Here is a 16,370-nt window from a genome sequence, read left to right as displayed (position 1 = left end):
ACTCACTTGGTAGACCAGGCTGGCCTCGAACTCAGAAATCCGCCTGCCTCTGCCTCCCGAGTGCTGGGATTAAAGGCCTGCGCCACCAGGCCCGGCTTAAATGCAAATATTCTTAAATGGGAGAGTTTTTCCTCAAGTTAAAAAAATATCATACAATTCTATTTTCTCCCCCAAAGAGTTCAATAAAATTAAGTCAACAATTAAGGGGGAAAAAACACAAAAATATTCTCCAGGACTTGTATCAAAGAGTAACAAATGCAATCAATTTTCAGAAGTACTGAAGCACTTGTCTCACTTCTTAAGATGTACCTCTTGTTATATAAACTTTTGAGCACAAGGGACTTTTTACATCTTTAAAGGCATATTCACTAAAAGCTGATATAATGGAACAAATCTTTGAAGATTCCAATGTGGTTTAAAAAAAATACGCATTTTTCTCATCCTCTTAGAGACAATGTTATTAATAACCTGATTTCAAACTGCCTTTGTCAGCCACTGTAGAACAAGGTACTAAAGTACTCAGACATTTTGGTCCAAAGAAAATTTTCTCACAATTGCTTAGTCCTGATAGTACTAACAATAGTATGATTCTCCATCTGATTTGTATTAATGTATAAAAGTTTGTCCTCTAGGGAGGAGGGATGAGATGAAGAACTCTGGGAGGGAAGACCAGGAACAGGGGAGCAGGAGAGTGTCAACATTTGGAATGTAAATAATCTAAATAATTTTCCTCTAAAAGTAAACATTTCCAGCATAAACAAATATGAGAACTCTAGCCTACAGCTTAAAAAAATGAGATGAATGTTACAATCCACTCACTAATTGTAAAGCATTTAGCAACAAAGGAAGCAAAGGAAAAAAAAAATCAACAAAGACAGCATATTCAATCAGTCAATATACTCATCAGCAAGCAATACTAATTATATTAAACACACCTAAGAAAGTTAAGCCGTTCTTGGACTTCTTGAACATGACTATATCTACTTCCCAGTCTCACAGTTTGTGGGTCATATTCTTCATTGTCTGCAAATTAGGAAAAATAAAAAGATGCATTTTATATATATGAATGTGCATATATATATATATATATATATATATATATATATATATATATATATATATAATCATACCACTGCTGATTTCAAAAAAGGGACTTCTCAGTTAAAAAAAAATCACTGATCTATCATTATATAAGGCAACTGCAAATCTACTAATAATTGGTACATTGATAATTGGTGCTTTCCAACCCATCTAATATCCTAATAAAATACACACTCCTTTTATACAACACAAAGAAAATGGTCTATTAAATGTGCTACCAAAACTCTTTAGAACAACCCTTTTCCTACTTCATATACTCGGGCTATAAATCAATCCTCATGATGCTCACTTTGATTACATAGCTGACTGAAGCAGTTTCCTCAAGGCTGGCAAAATGCCATTTTTGCCCCACTGGTTTTAGCAACCTGCCCTAATCCATTTGATGCTCAATTCTTAATACTTTGGACACAGAGCTTTGAAATAGTCCAATGAAACCCAAACAGTACTCAAGAAAAGTCAAGAAATAAGACACTAGTTCTGTAATAAATGGGAAGTGGTAGTGCAAACTTCTAGTCTTCAGCAACGGGGAGGCAGAGGCAGAGGCAGGCAGATCTTTAGGAGTCTGAGTTCAGTTGTTCTATATAGTTAAGTTCTAGGCCAGGCAGGGATACATAGAAAGATCCAGTCTCAAAAACAAAACACCAAAAAAATAAGAGCTGATAATTTTACTGTAAAGGGTTCCAACAATTGTTTTTGCTAGCGAATAAGGAAGACAACCATTCCTTACTTGTCTATATAGCAGGTATCCCATGGAGGAAATATATATGATCAATTCAGAAATCTTAGAAAATTGGTTGGCAGATAACCAACACAAAATCAGTTTTCATTATTTTAAGTATCAGGTTGTAAGATCCATTTTAGAATTCAGCGTGAAAAAGCTGAGGTTGGGGAATTGGTTCATTTGGTAAGATTGCTTGTTGCTCTTGTAGGAGCTGGATTCATTTTCCAGCATAACACAGAGTGTCTCAAACTGCAACTCCACTTCCAGGAGATCTCATGTACTCTTCTGACCACTTCATGCACCAGACATGGTACATGCATGCATAGAATACATATATATGTTATATACATATATACTCATTCACATATAATAAATACATCAAAATCAATTGAGTTCATCTGTTAATAAACTTTTGTTTTTTCAAGACAAGGTTTCTCTGTGTAGTTCTGGCTGTCCTGTGTAAAGTAACAGAAATCTGCTTGCCTCTGCCTCCTGAGTACTGAGATTAAAGATGTGTGCTCCCACCTCAAGCAAATAAAATATGTTCTCATCACCCACCATCAACCTACCAATTTAAAGTCTTCAGGTTTTTAAGAAAGTTGTGTTACTATATGGACACACCACTTTTTTGTTTGTTTTTCGAGACAGGGTTTCTCTGTGTAGCCCTGGCTGTCCTGAAACGCACTCTGTAGACCAGGCTGGCCTGGAACTCAGAAATCCGCCTGCCTCTGCCTCCCAAGTGCTGGGATTAAAGGCATGAGTCACCACTGCCAGGTGACATATCACTTTTTATTATTTCTATTTTTTGGCTATTATAACAAGTTTGCTATTAATGTTCATTTCCAAGTTTTTTAAAGTTTGTTTCCATTTTACTTGAGTATGACCCATACTATGGTAAATTCTGTTTAATATGTAGAACTGCCAATCTAACTAATAAATAAGCCCACAAGGAATGAAGATGCAATTTCTGAACAGTCTCAACAATACTAAGTGTTGTCCTATATCACAATATACTTTCTTACCATGGTTTTGAACTCAAATTTTAAAAGTCAATGATATTGAGCATTTTTAAAGTTCTTAGTAGTCACCTTTAGTTTCTCTGAAGAAATTTCAACCTGTTCCATATCCAGCTGAGTGGGTGATGTACCATAATTTTTGATTCCTCAGTGAGACTAGGATCACAGAAGGGCTCTCATTTTGCCTTTTAAGTGGCAACTTGTTTGCTATAACATTTCACTAGGTGACAGCAGTTAAGAGAGAGCTACAACTTTTTTTCCTTTATTAGATATTTCCTTTATTTACATTTCAAATGCTATCCCGAAAATTCCCTATACCCCGCCCCCCGCCCTTCTCCCCTACCCACCCACTCCCACTTCTTGGCCCTGGCATTCCCCTGTACTGGGGCATATAGAATTTGCATAGCCTAGGGGCCTCTCTTCCCAATTATGGACAACTAGGCCCTCTTCTACTACATATGCAGCTAGAGACATGAGCTCTGGGGGTACTGGTTAGTTCATATTATTGTTCCACCTATAGGGTTGCAGAACCCTTCAGTACCATGGGGAGCCACAATTTTTAGACGTTCTTCATCCATCTCTTTGTAGACAACTTACTTGGCATGGAATGTTCTGGTTTCTTCAAATATAACTAAATGTGGAAACTCTGTCTCTATGGCTTCTCTCCACCCTTTGGGCACAATATCTTTGTCACTAGATAGGCATCAGAGGCAGAGAGCACCCAGCTTTTCCAAGAATATCTCTGACTTATCAATATGTGCAGGGGTGAAAATAGGGCCATTCATTTCTCCTGGTGTGGACCACTGGAGCCAACTGTAGTGCAGTAATTAGGGCCTTAATGCTGGTTTATAATGTTTGGAGTTAAATTTCAACTTACATAGATACTGAGTGGGCAGGGTAATGAAGCCACATCTGCATATTTAAGAGGGCATCTGTAACAAAGGACTAAGAAGGCTAACAGCTTGCTGTGCAAGAAGCCAAGTGCAGTCCTAGACTAGGAGCTGTGGGGAGGAGGACTAGTCCTTAGTCAAACTACTCCAGAATAGATTCCTCATGGTGAAGCTGACTGTAGAGACAAATGAACAAGTTGTGGCTCAACTGCTAGTTTTGAGATTTAGATTTTCTTGTTATTAACTCCTTATAACAATTTCTAGGCACTTTAAATTTTAATCTGTATTTTTTTTATCCAGTTAAATGTTTTGTCAAGGCCTGCTGGGTCTTTTATTTTCCTTCGTATGTGTTTATATTTTATTTATTCAATGCATATAGTTATTTTTATTATTTTGTTCTAGTTTTGGCCAATAAATGCTAAAATTCTTCCTTCTTTCAACATAAACTTGATTCTATGATCACTTTCATACTTTTCCCATTAAGCAGTCCTTGCTCTAGGCACCAAAGCAGCCATTTCTCCAGGTAGGTGGAAAATGCTAACAAAGTAGTTAATACTGTATTTTTTTAAACCCATATAGACCCTGTACTTCATTGCTGAGAACAAGGAAAAGCAATAAATGAGATAAATCACTTTTCTAGTAAGTGTTGAGGTCAGCAAAGTAATAATGCTAGTGAACTAAAGCTTTAGTGACAACTGGAAGGTGGTTTACACTTTACTGTAGTCTATACAAAAAAAAAACCTCCAGAAAGATTGGTAGGCACCAGCACATGAAAGCACTAGTAGTCATAACACATAAGCGAATATTGTTAATAATTTTGGTAAGTTTATCTTCCTTTAAGAAAGTTAATATAGAAGATGGTGCTGGGTATAGTGGTGTAGTGAAGATGCTTGTGGTAATAAAATATGAACAGAACATAAACAATGCTGATGTAATGGTTGCCTGTAATTCAGATTATCAGTGAACTGTGTAAGTCTAATGTTATTCTGCTAAACAACATCTCAATTATAATGAGATTTACACAACACCTTCACTATGCACAAGCAACAAATTCTGTAATTTACTGCACTATTGCATATTAAAAACTGTTGGCAGACATAGCTATCACAGAAATAACTAAATGTGAGTTTAATCGGATTACCTCTTGCCCATACTTAAATATTTAGACTAGTGTTTACTACAACAGTACTATTACAGTGAAATTGTATATAGACTGATTAAGATAAGAGTTGTGTTGTACCAGTGAATTCAGAGGAAAATATTTAAAAAATCCAGTGCTTACTATGTGCCAGATATTGTTTTAGCATAAGCAACTTAGTCAAGGTTATAAAGAATACTATGTTTGAGTCAGTCATGTATCAGACTTGGATAATATATGTGCTGACTGACAAGTATTCACAGGAAGAAATAGAAATATAAGAAAAGGAGAAAAAAAGCCTTGAAAAATGCAAGTATTCTTGTGACCACAAAACTAAGACAAGGCAGTAATTCGTGTAGAATGATTCAAATGGAGTTGAAAACCATAGTGAGGCTGAACTAAATAAACTACACATTGTATCACCTCCTAAATACCCCAAAGCACAGTCCCCAATTTTTTTTAAGATTTATTTATTAATTTATTATATGTAAGTACATTGTAGCTGTCTTCAGACACCCCAGAAGAGAGCATCAGATCTCATTACAGATGGTTGTGAGCCACCATGTGGTTGCTGGGATTTGAACTCAGGACCTTCGGTAGAGCAGTCAGTGCTCTTATCTGCTGAGCCATCTCTCCAGGCCCCCAATTTTTGACAATGAAACCTCAGTACAAAAAACTACCAGGAAAACATACATATAGCATGTATGATACTCACCATGGGGCAAAGTCTATAATTATCAATTAAAAAGTCTATTTATCACCAAGAGATCATAAAATAAAGTCTGATGAATTAAATCCCATGTTTGAGTGTCTGTGTACAGAGCTTACGACTAATTTTGGTTTTCGTTGGTATAGAACACATGGTTGTATACCTACATGGCCTTCAATGTTCTACCATGGTGATGAGAAACAATTTAAGACTAAATGATTAAAGATCATTATTTGGTGCTCCTCAGCTGCCTGCCTTTAACTATTTATCTGGCACCTCATCTAGGAGGACTTACCTGGCCCAAAGGGGAGAAATCTAACAGCAGAGTCAACAAAATCAGTAGGACTATTTGAAGAGTTGTTTTTTAATTATATTTATCTGAATTTTCAGTGTTGAAACAAAAGTTTGGTGATTTATAAGCACTATGAATTTAATTTAATGTCAAGTCCATTCTACTGAAATAGTGTTACAAATCCTCATTTTTAATATACACACTGTAAATCCTATAACATGGCAAATGAATGGTATGTATGGGAATCATGTATAGTGCAGCCTGTAACACTGAAACTACATAAAGTTCTCTATAGCTGTGGGGACAAACCAGAACATTAGGAGGTGGCTTTTCTTTTGGAAATGCTGGGCTATAAACATAAGACAGAAGAGAATGTGTACTAAGAAGCACAATAGAATCTGACATGTTTAGCAGTCAAAATATGTTGATACAGGCTTCACATACGGAAGAAACACATGGAAGACCCTTAACACTTACAGAAAAAGAAGTTTTCTTAAAAGGTGATGTAGGAATAAAACAAATCAGGAACTATCTTAAAAGGTCATAAGAAATTCTTAATACTGACTGGCAGAATTCCAAGTAGAAGCGAAACAGAAACCAAATTTAAGAATGAAAGGCAAACACTGAGTAAAAAGCTTTGAACATTGTGTGTGTGTGTGTGTGTGTGTGTGTGTGTGTGTGCGCGCGTGCACATACATGCATGCTCTGAGAATATATATATGGATCTTAAGTCATAAAGTAAGAATTAGGTCTGAGTTTTGCAGGCAAATGGAGGGAACTAGAAATTATCATCCTGAATGACATAACTCAGACCCAAAAGGATATGCATGATACTCACTAATAAGTGGATATTAGCCAAAAAATGTACAGAACCCAGGATACAGTCCATAGAACTCAAGAAGGTTAACAAGCTGAAGGGCCCAAGTGAGGACCACCTCATCCCCACTTGGGAGGGAGAAGAAAGCAATCAAAGGAGGGAGGAGAAAGGGAGGCACCTGGGTGAGAAAGGGACAGGGAGAAGAGGGGATCATGATTAGGTATTGGGAGGGGGGAACAGGACTGAATCCCTAAGGGACAGCAAAAAGAATTGAACAGGCAACACAGTGGGTGGCCAGGGGGAAGGGGGGGCTCTAGAATGTACCAGAGACCTGGGAGGTGAGAGACTCTCAGGAATCAAAGGGGGGGGGACCTTGGATGAAATGTCCTATAGTGAGGGAGAGGAAAATTGTAGAGACCACCTCCAGTAGAAAGGGCATCAAGTGAGGGATGGGGTTGCCATCCCATAGTCAAAACCTCTGACCCAGAACTGTTCCTGTCTGAAAAAAATTACAGGGATGGAAATGGAGGGACCTGAGGAAACAAAGGTCCAGCGACAGGCCCAAAGTGGGATCCAGCTTAAAGGGAGGCCTGATACTATTACTGAGGCTATGGAGGGCTCACAAAAAGGGGCTTATCATGACTGTACTCTGAAAAATCCAACAAGCAGCTGAAAAGTGTCAGATACAGATATTTACACTCAACCAATGGACAGAAGCTTCTAATCCCTGTGGATGAATTAGGGAAAAGCTGGAATGGAAAAAGCTGAGGAGGTGGTTAACAAGCTGTAGGAGGACCAGCAGTCTCAATTAGCCTGGACCCCTGAGATCTCTAACACTGGACCACCAACCAGGCAGCACACATCAGCTGATGAGGCCCCAAACACACATACAGCAGAGGGCTTCTAGGTCTGGGTTCAGTCAGAGAAGATGCACCTAACCCTCAATAGACTGGAGGCCACAGGAAGTGGGGAGGTCTGGTGGGGTAGGGGATAGGAAGGGTGGGGACATCCTCAGGGAGACCAGGTTAAGGGGTAGGGGAGGAGGTATGGAATGTGGAACAGTCAAGAGGGTAGACTGGGAGGAATATAAAGTCTAGACTGTAAAAAAAAAGACTAAATAAAATTCAAATAAATAATAAAAATATAACTGTCATTCCTAAGAGAATAGAAAACGGCAATCACTGTTATTTCTCACAGTTCACTTATCTTACTATACATACCTCTGCCATACATTCTCATGCTTTCCATATAAGTTGCAAGGTTTTCTGCTACCAAAGTAACTAGGGCATGATTGTGCTGAAGTTGATTTATTAAGTCATGGCGATAAAATACATGGGGACTTCGCTGACTTTGACTGAAACGAGAAGAACTTAACAATATAATTAGGCAATTAAACTCTTGCAATCAAGCGTTTATCACCACTAAATTATTAGCTACTAATTAAAAACTCAAAAAAGCCAGCTTTACTTATTTGCTAAATGACATTAAGCAATTTAAAAGAAATCACTGTTAAAAAATAAAAATGGTATTACTTGAAAATCAAGAATCAGTTGTATCTATTATAATATGGTAGCAGCAAAGCATTTTTATAATAATACATGACTTTTTGAAAATTCCAAAAATCCAAACTTCTTTGTAGAACTAGCATTCCCAATTGCTGGCCAATGTTTTTTACTTTTGTTATTATTAGTATTATTAGAAGCCAAACAGATGGCTTAGCAGGAAAAGGCACTTGCTACCAGCTTGAAAACCTGAGTTTGATCCCCACTGTCTTCATTTTCGAAGGTGAGAACATACTGTTCTCTGACTGCCATACAAAAATGAGTTCCTATCCCCCCAACAAAAAAAGTAATAGTATTTAAAAATCTATTAGCTGTTTAAGTTATTCCCTGGGAACATTTGGTTTGCAGCCAAGTTGTTCTTGTCACAATTTGTTTTGTCACACAAATTTCACAGTCAACTTTCATAGATAGCAGAACTTCTATATTCTAGCATAGAAAAGGTCATTAATTTCTAGGAGTAGCTGAATACTATGTCTACCTGCAAGTTTATAGATTTCAGAAAGGATAAGTGGTGTATGTACCCTGGGCCAAACATACTCAAAATAGATTACTTTTTCCTCCATCTGCATCTATTACACAAGGAAACCATGATTGTTCAGAGATGCATTATTCTCATTTCATTTATGAATATTAGTTCCACTACACTCAAGCTTTCTTTCATGCCACATAATTTGTCCTTTCTACGTCAATCATTCTAACTCATGCCTAGAAAATAAGAGGACAATTTGTATTTATAAACAGATTCTGGAACCTTAAAATAGTAAGTTTTTTATCCATTAATTCACTTTCTTCTTTTAAAATTATTTATTTTATTACATGTGTAAGTGCCTGTGCACCATGTATATGCAGTGTCTATTGAGGCCAGAAGAGGGCATGGGATCCCCTACAAACTGAATTACAAATAGTTGTGAAGTTCAGTCTGAAGTTCAGTTCTCTGGAAGACTACCTAGAATTCTTAAGCATTGTACCATTTTTTTCAACACCTGATTTTTTTTGTGTTATTTATTTTTCTTTTTTATTTGTTTTTTTTTTGTTTGTTTTTGTTTTTTCCATTTGATATAGGGTTTCACTCTGTAGTCCTGGCTGGCCTAGAACTAATTGTGTAAACCAGGTTGGTCTGGAAACCACAAAAATCTATCTACCTCTGATTCCAAAATGCTTAGATTAAGGGTGTGTACCACCATCCCTAGCCTAAAGTAAGTATTAAAATATTCAGGGGATGGAGAGGTGGCTCAGCAGTTAAGAGCACTGACTGCTCTTCTGAAAGTCCCAAGTTCAAATCCTAGCAACCATATGGTGGCTCACAACCATCCATAATGAGATCTGATGCCCTCTTCAGGGGTGTCTGAAGACAGCTACAGTGTACTTACATATAATAAAAACAATAAATCTTAAAAAAATAAATCAAAAATAAAAAAATCCAGTTTTCTATCATGACATCTATTATCATTTAAATCTCCATGCAATTTAATCTTCTAAACTAACTTTAAAAATTAAAAAAAATATCAATCTTTTTTTTTTTTTGGTGTGAAAACTACCATGTGACACAGCATAAAACAGCAAGATCACCTTGATTTTATTACTGATCACTTAATCATGGCTTACTTTCCTCATCAATGAAACAAAGGACACAGGAATGACAAAAGATTCTTTTGTTCCAAAAGGAGCCCTTTTCTTAGTTTCCTGGCACTCCATTAATTTTCTTTAAAATTTTCTTTTACAAATTGAAATTAACAAACCCAAAATAAAAATATTCCAACTGTCTAGTTTTAAAAGTCTTACCTCAAATTTTGAGGTGCTTCACCAAACAAACTACAAATTTCTCTAATTTGTTTCAGTGCAGGAATGACCCATTTGTCATTTGTGCGAAGTTCTTCTATGAAGCGATCAATCCACTGGATCTTTTGGGTGTCTCGGTCCTTAAACAATTTCAGTGTTTTATTATACAGATCAATACTTAGGAGAGCTCTAAGTCACAGAATTTAAAAATAAATGTATATAATAAGGAAATTAAGCTAAATTCCAATGATCCATGGAATTATAAAGTCGGTTTTTCTTATAAGATTAACATGATAATATACTGTAACTCTAAGTTTAATTTTTTTAAGTGCTCTAGGTATGTCTTAACTTCATATTTACTCCCAAACTCTAAAAAGTAAAACATTAAAATTTATCACATACGTTCAGTAAAGTTTGACCATAATTTACTAGGTTTGAGATTTAACTTAAAGAGATTCTATCTTGTAACAGAATCATGTATTAACATGCTAATGCGGCACCCTGATATTATAATCTACTGCCTAGAAAATTCTACTAATTGTTCTTTATATTTTATGAGCAAAGAAAATATTTATTTCCAATGTTTTTAACTCAGCTTTAATATTTTATGATCTATTTGATTCCTTCACCATACATCTGAAAACATTATTACTAAATGGCCTATTGTTTGTACCTCCTCTTCCAGAGACTCAGATGGATCTTAAAACATTATTGTAGAAACCATAGAAAGGCAGGTTAAAATGAACAACGATTCTTAAAATCATTAAAAAGATAATGTTAAAATAACCTAAAATTGTCTTGTACTTTAACCATACTACCTAGTACTGTAGGGGCATAAAATTAATACAACCAAGGCAAACACCACCTCCTTACCTGGGAGCAACTATAATCTAGTATTTTGATGTGAGCACTGAGAGCCAAATCCATGATATCTACAGGCACATCATCACTGTGAGCTAGATTCCACAGAAGGTTCAAAACTTTATGTGCCATCACACCATCTTTATCATCTTCTGCAAGACGACGAATGAGCTCAAGGAGCTTTTCACGTTGCTTTTTACTTGCATTTGTCCAACTGGCCTAGAAAGACATTTAAATGAAATGAAAACCCCATTTCATTTTTTCCTCTTCATTTTTTTAAAAAAAATTTATTATTTACTTCATTTATACTTCAAATGTTATCCCAAAAGTCCCCTATACCCTCTGCCCACCCTGTTCCCCTACCCCCCACCCTTCTTGGCCCTGGAGTTAGTTCCCCTGTACTGGGGCATATAAAGTTTGCAAGACCAAGGGCCTCTCTTCCCAATGATGGCTGACTAGGCCATCTTCCGCTACATATGCAGCTAGAGACATGAGCTCTGGGGGTACTGGTTAGTTCATATTGTTGTTCCACCTACAGGGTTGCAGACCCCTACAGCTCCTTGGGTACTTTCTCTAGCTCCTTCACTGGAGGCCCTGTGATCCATCCTATAGCTGACTGTGAGCATCCACGTCTGTATCTGCCAGACACTGGCATAGCCTCACAGGAGACAGCTTATATCAGGGTCCTTTCAGCAGAATCTTACTGGCATATGCAATAGTGTCTGTGTTTGGTGGCTGATTATGGGATGGACCCCCAGGTGGAACAGTCACTGGATGGTCCATCCTTTCGTCTTAGCTCCAAACTTTGTCTCTACAATTCCTTCCATGGGTATTTTATTCCCTATTCTAGGGAGGAATTCTCTTCATTTTAAAGGTAGTGTGGTAGATCTCTCTTGAGTTTGTAGATCTCTGTTGAGTTTGAGGGCAACCTGGTGTACACAGTGAGATCCAAGCACCCAGGGCTACAGAGTGAGACACTCCCCAACTCTTGATAATCCAAAGGGGGAATCAATTAATAATTATGGAACTAATTATTAAGGAAGTATCTAGAGATTATCCTGGGAGAAATAAGAACCAAAGAATGTACTAATTTTTTAATATTTTTTCTTCTTTCAAGTCTGTCACTGGTCATATATCAGCACTATTTCAGGAGTCACCTCAACATGAAGGATGAATGACTATTAACTTTAGGGCATTCACAGTAACTGCTTACTACAGCTGTCTTTATGGGGGAAATGTATACAGCAAGTTTATCTTGGCATGTGTGAAATGTGTACGATGTATTTAAAAATGCAGAAAACATTCATTAATTTCACCCTTCAAAGCAGTAAAATTTTCAACAACATATCTGATTTACAACTTTCAATGTGTTAAAACTGATCTGAGATCAATGAAAATATCGACTTTTAGGCTTTATACCTAGTGACTGACTTAATATTCCTGGGGTAGAGGTCATTTTTTTTGCTACTGTGAAATATAAATTGAAGATGTAAAATGGTTTCATTATAAGAGTACCCAGTGTAGGCAAGCATGTAGCCACTACCTGCATTAAAAACCAATTGTGCCGGGTGTGGTGGCGCACGCCTTTAATCCCAGCACTTGGGAGGCAGAGGCAGGCGGATTTCTGAGTTTCAGGCCAGCCTGGTCTACAAAGTGAGTTCCAGGACAGCCAGAGCTATACAGAGAAACCCTGTCTCGAAAAACCAAAAAACAAAACAAACAAAAAACAAAAACAAAAACCCAACAACATCAAAAAAAACCCAATTGTACTGGCTGGTTTTGTGTGTGTCAACTTGACACACACTGGAGTCATCACAGAGAAAGCAGCCTCTGAGGAAATGCCTCCATGAGATCCAACTGTAAGGCATTTTCTCAATTAATGATCAAGCGGGGAGGGCCCATCGTGGGTGGTGCCATCCCCTGGGCTGTTCTATAAGAGAGCAGGCTGAGCAAGCCAGGGGAAGCAAGCCAGTAAGAAATATCCCTCCGTGGCCTCTGCATATCAGCTCCTGCTTCCTGACCTGCTTGAGTTCCAGTCCTGATTTCCATTGATGATCAACAACAATGTGTAAGCTCCCTTTCCTTCCCAACTTGTTTCTTGGTCATGATATTTGTGCAGGAATAGAAACCCTGACTAAGACAAATTGGTCTTATGTGGTGAATAGAATCTCAGGAGCCATCTGGGACTATTTGTGAAGTTTATGTTAATTGAATCAAGATACAGAAATTACTACATAGTTTCAGCCCTTTTTCAGTATTCTGCCAATGAAATTCATCCATGCTGCTTCCAGTTTGCTTATTCCCATTCCCATGAAGTATTCCATTATTTGAACATCCATTATATATCCTCTCTATAGAGACATTTGTAGCTATTACAAACCACTTCAGTTCACTTCTTTTTGGACATGCAAGCTGGTGCATATATGCAAGAATCTTTTGGTGTTTGGGATTGATTGAGAGCCTTGTTATGCTAGGCAAGCATTCTACTGCTGAGCTATACTGATATTTCATCAAGGACACGACATAACCTTCCAGAGTGTTATGGCAACTTATGTTCCCAGTTAGAATCACTATTTTCAGGAGTAATACTTGACTAATGATGTAATACCAATAGTTAAAAAGACCCTCCCTTTCTAAGCACTCTTAATTCACAATTTGTTCATAATTCACAAATTCACTAACCAATTAACCATTCACTGAATTTCAGTAACTGATGAGACTTAACACTATAAAAAAAACACGACAGAACCAATTGAGTATGATCAAATGGCACTGCTTTGTAAACTGCTACTTTTCTATTAAGTTATGCTTTACCTGAGTATATATCCTCAGAATACCATTGTGCTGATATTTCTTTTTTTTGCCACCTCTTATGTTTCTCACAATCTTCCTTTCCTACTTTTCTATACTTCAACCTACTTCCAAAATAGATTGGGAAAAGGTATTCAAAACAATAACCTGAATTTTGAATGAGTCTTTATTAGGGCCATTAGCACTATCATGAAAATGAAAATCAAGTTCGTAGAAAGAAAATACTGGCAAAGTCTTTCAAACCAGATAAAGCCCTTTAATATCAGAAATAGTCTTATGAGGTTTTTATGTATTTGTAGGTGAAGAATAACTTGTAGTTCTAATGAATCAATTCTATCTAAATATAAAATAGTAATAACACTGCTGTGTTAATAATTACCTTAAAGCAATCAAAAAGATGATCAAGTTGTTCAGGAGAAAAATCCCATGCCAATTTGGCCAGTAGATCATGTACATTCTTTACAATGGCTTCATGTTTCCCTGCCTATTGATAAATAAAAACAAAGGTTACATAGACACTAAACTGTGAACAATGAAAACATCATCAATACGGTTTGCTAATGACCATCAGAAAATTATTACCATTTAATCACTACATAATTAAAAAGATTTAATCTCTATGTGTATTTCTTAACTATTGATTCTTTAGATCTAAAACCTGACAATTTCATTTCTGCATATGCATAGTTAACATGTACTTTAGGAAATATTAAATTTTTAATTAGTTTATTGAATATACTAATACTTTGTTATTACTTTTCCCCCCAAACTGGAACTAAATACTCAAAAGCAAAGCTATTTTCTTTAAATAAACAAAAACAAGAAACAAAAACAAAAAAAACCAAAGCTTTGTAAATTAGAATTCAACAATATTTATGTAGTTTCTTGCTTTTAAAACTTTTTCAAAAGGTTGCTAATCCTTCTGAAAAGTTTTAAGTGTTTTGGAATTCAGTGAATATATACTGAAGGGTTGCTAAGTCTATTAATAGGTCAATGATAGATGTATATTTATTTCCCAACAGCTATTACTTTATTTTGTGGTATTAGGGCAAATACAGTGTACCACTGAGCTGTTTGTATCCCTAGCCCTTGATTTCTCAGTCAGAAGCTTGCGCTTTGAAGCCTAAGCTATCTTCCAATACACAATTCTCCTACTTGTACACTTGGATCTGCTGAGATTGCAGATATACACAACCACACCCAGTTTCCCTTTTTTTTTGCCTCTTTAACTTTTGCCAAATATGAACTGTTGAGTATTCAAGCATTATTGACAATTTCAGGAAGTCTCTAGAAGAATTTCTTCCAGAAGCATTTAAGAGGTTTCAAGAGTCTTACCTGTGCTGCCCAGATATTATCAAGATCTTGCAAGGTCAGAGCTTTTTCTTTTATGACAAAGCGAAGAATCTTTTCTAGTTTCTCTACATACTGTGGTTGATGAAGGCTATCTCGTAAAACTATGGATAAAATATTGTTCTGCTGTATCCATTCCTAAAGGTAATTTTAAAATCCAGGTTTCAAAACAAAATAAAACATGAAAACATTTTAAAGTACTAAAATATAATTTAAAGAATACATAGAAATCCAAAAGCATATGTACAAGATGCACAAGATAATATGCATCCTGAAATGGCATTTTGCTCTGTAGCATAGGCTAGTCTTAAGTTTGTGATCTTCAATGCCCCCATATCCATCCCAAGTGCTGGAATTAAAGCTGGGAACTACCATACCTGACAAAGTAATTTTTTTTATCACCATAAATTACAAACACTGAAATCATGAAAAAGATATTGTACATTCCAGCATTTAACTCACAAAAATATTATTTAAATGCAACAATCACTTAAGGTTTAAGAAGAATGGGCAGAGGGCCATTTTTGGTATTTGTTTCCTTAAACTAATTCTGCCCCACAATGGTTTTAGTATTAGGTTAAAAGGTACTTTTTAAAAGACTTTGATTTATTAATTGACTGCCATGTACTGGATGCTATTGTCGCATCTTTGAAATCTAAGTAAGAGATACATTTTCTTAGCACAATAAACAGGTTTACAGATACTGGCACGGGACTTTGAATCAAGTCATATACTTCTATTGTTTGTTTCTGTAATACTGTGTGCTACACTAAGCCAGCTTAACTGTCATTTACCTAACTTCAAGAGGAATAAAGTAGGACTCATGAATTTTTTTTTTTTAAAAAACGTAATCCAGCATTCACCTTTCTTAAAATAAAGGTTGGTGGGCCCAAAATGTGCTATTAATATGAATCTTTTTAGCTAATATAAGTTTAAAATTTCTCAACTTGTTAAAGGAACTTTTCTAAAATATAACAAATATACAGCAATATCAAACTCACAAAATTTTTTATATATTTAATGATATTTTCTATACGCTTTAGGATGGGTCACACAGCTAAGGGACCAACAACAGTCTCAATGCAGACACACACATGACATATACAAAACTAGACATCTACCACCTGACCTCCTAATCCAGGGACTGGTTTAAATATCCTGTATATTTTTCTTTTTGCTGTCAACTAAACCAAAGGCCTCAATGAGCTAGCTGTATTTGTAACTTCTTTACATTTTCTTTTAAAATCACACTCTAATCATTTCCCCTATTAACAGAAGAGATTCTTGGAAGTAAAGATATTGGTTTGCTACAGACGATTGCCA

General features: G+C 36.3%; 1 protein-coding gene across 11 annotated transcripts in view; it reads right to left on the bottom strand.

Annotated features, from left to right (window-relative positions):
- Usp9x (ubiquitin specific peptidase 9 X-linked) overlaps positions 1 to 16,370 on the bottom strand; it is a 132,066-nt gene that overhangs the window by 45,129 nt on the left and 70,567 nt on the right. For 9 of the 11 annotated variants that reach the window (XM_029534226.1, XM_029534228.1, XM_029534229.1 and 6 more), the window contains 6 exons: positions 15,033 to 15,185; positions 14,077 to 14,181; positions 10,899 to 11,105; positions 10,029 to 10,165; positions 7,905 to 8,053; positions 936 to 1,023 (listed from right to left, as the gene is read on the bottom strand). In XM_029534226.1, coding sequence (XP_029390086.1) covers positions 936 to 1,023; positions 7,905 to 8,053; positions 10,029 to 10,165; positions 10,899 to 11,105; positions 14,077 to 14,181; positions 15,033 to 15,185 — 839 coding nt within the window. The remainder of the gene's footprint in view (positions 1 to 935; positions 1,024 to 7,904; positions 8,054 to 10,028; positions 10,166 to 10,898; positions 11,106 to 14,076; positions 14,182 to 15,032; positions 15,186 to 16,370) is intronic. The other 2 variants (XM_021187450.1, XM_029534233.1) reach the window with 1 other exon arrangement.

The sequence above is a fragment of the Mus pahari genome, chromosome X, assembly GCF_900095145.1.
Source record: "Mus pahari chromosome X, PAHARI_EIJ_v1.1, whole genome shotgun sequence".
Classification (NCBI taxonomy): Eukaryota; Metazoa; Chordata; class Mammalia; order Rodentia; family Muridae; genus Mus; species Mus pahari.
This window is presented reverse-complemented; position numbering and strand designations above follow the sequence as displayed.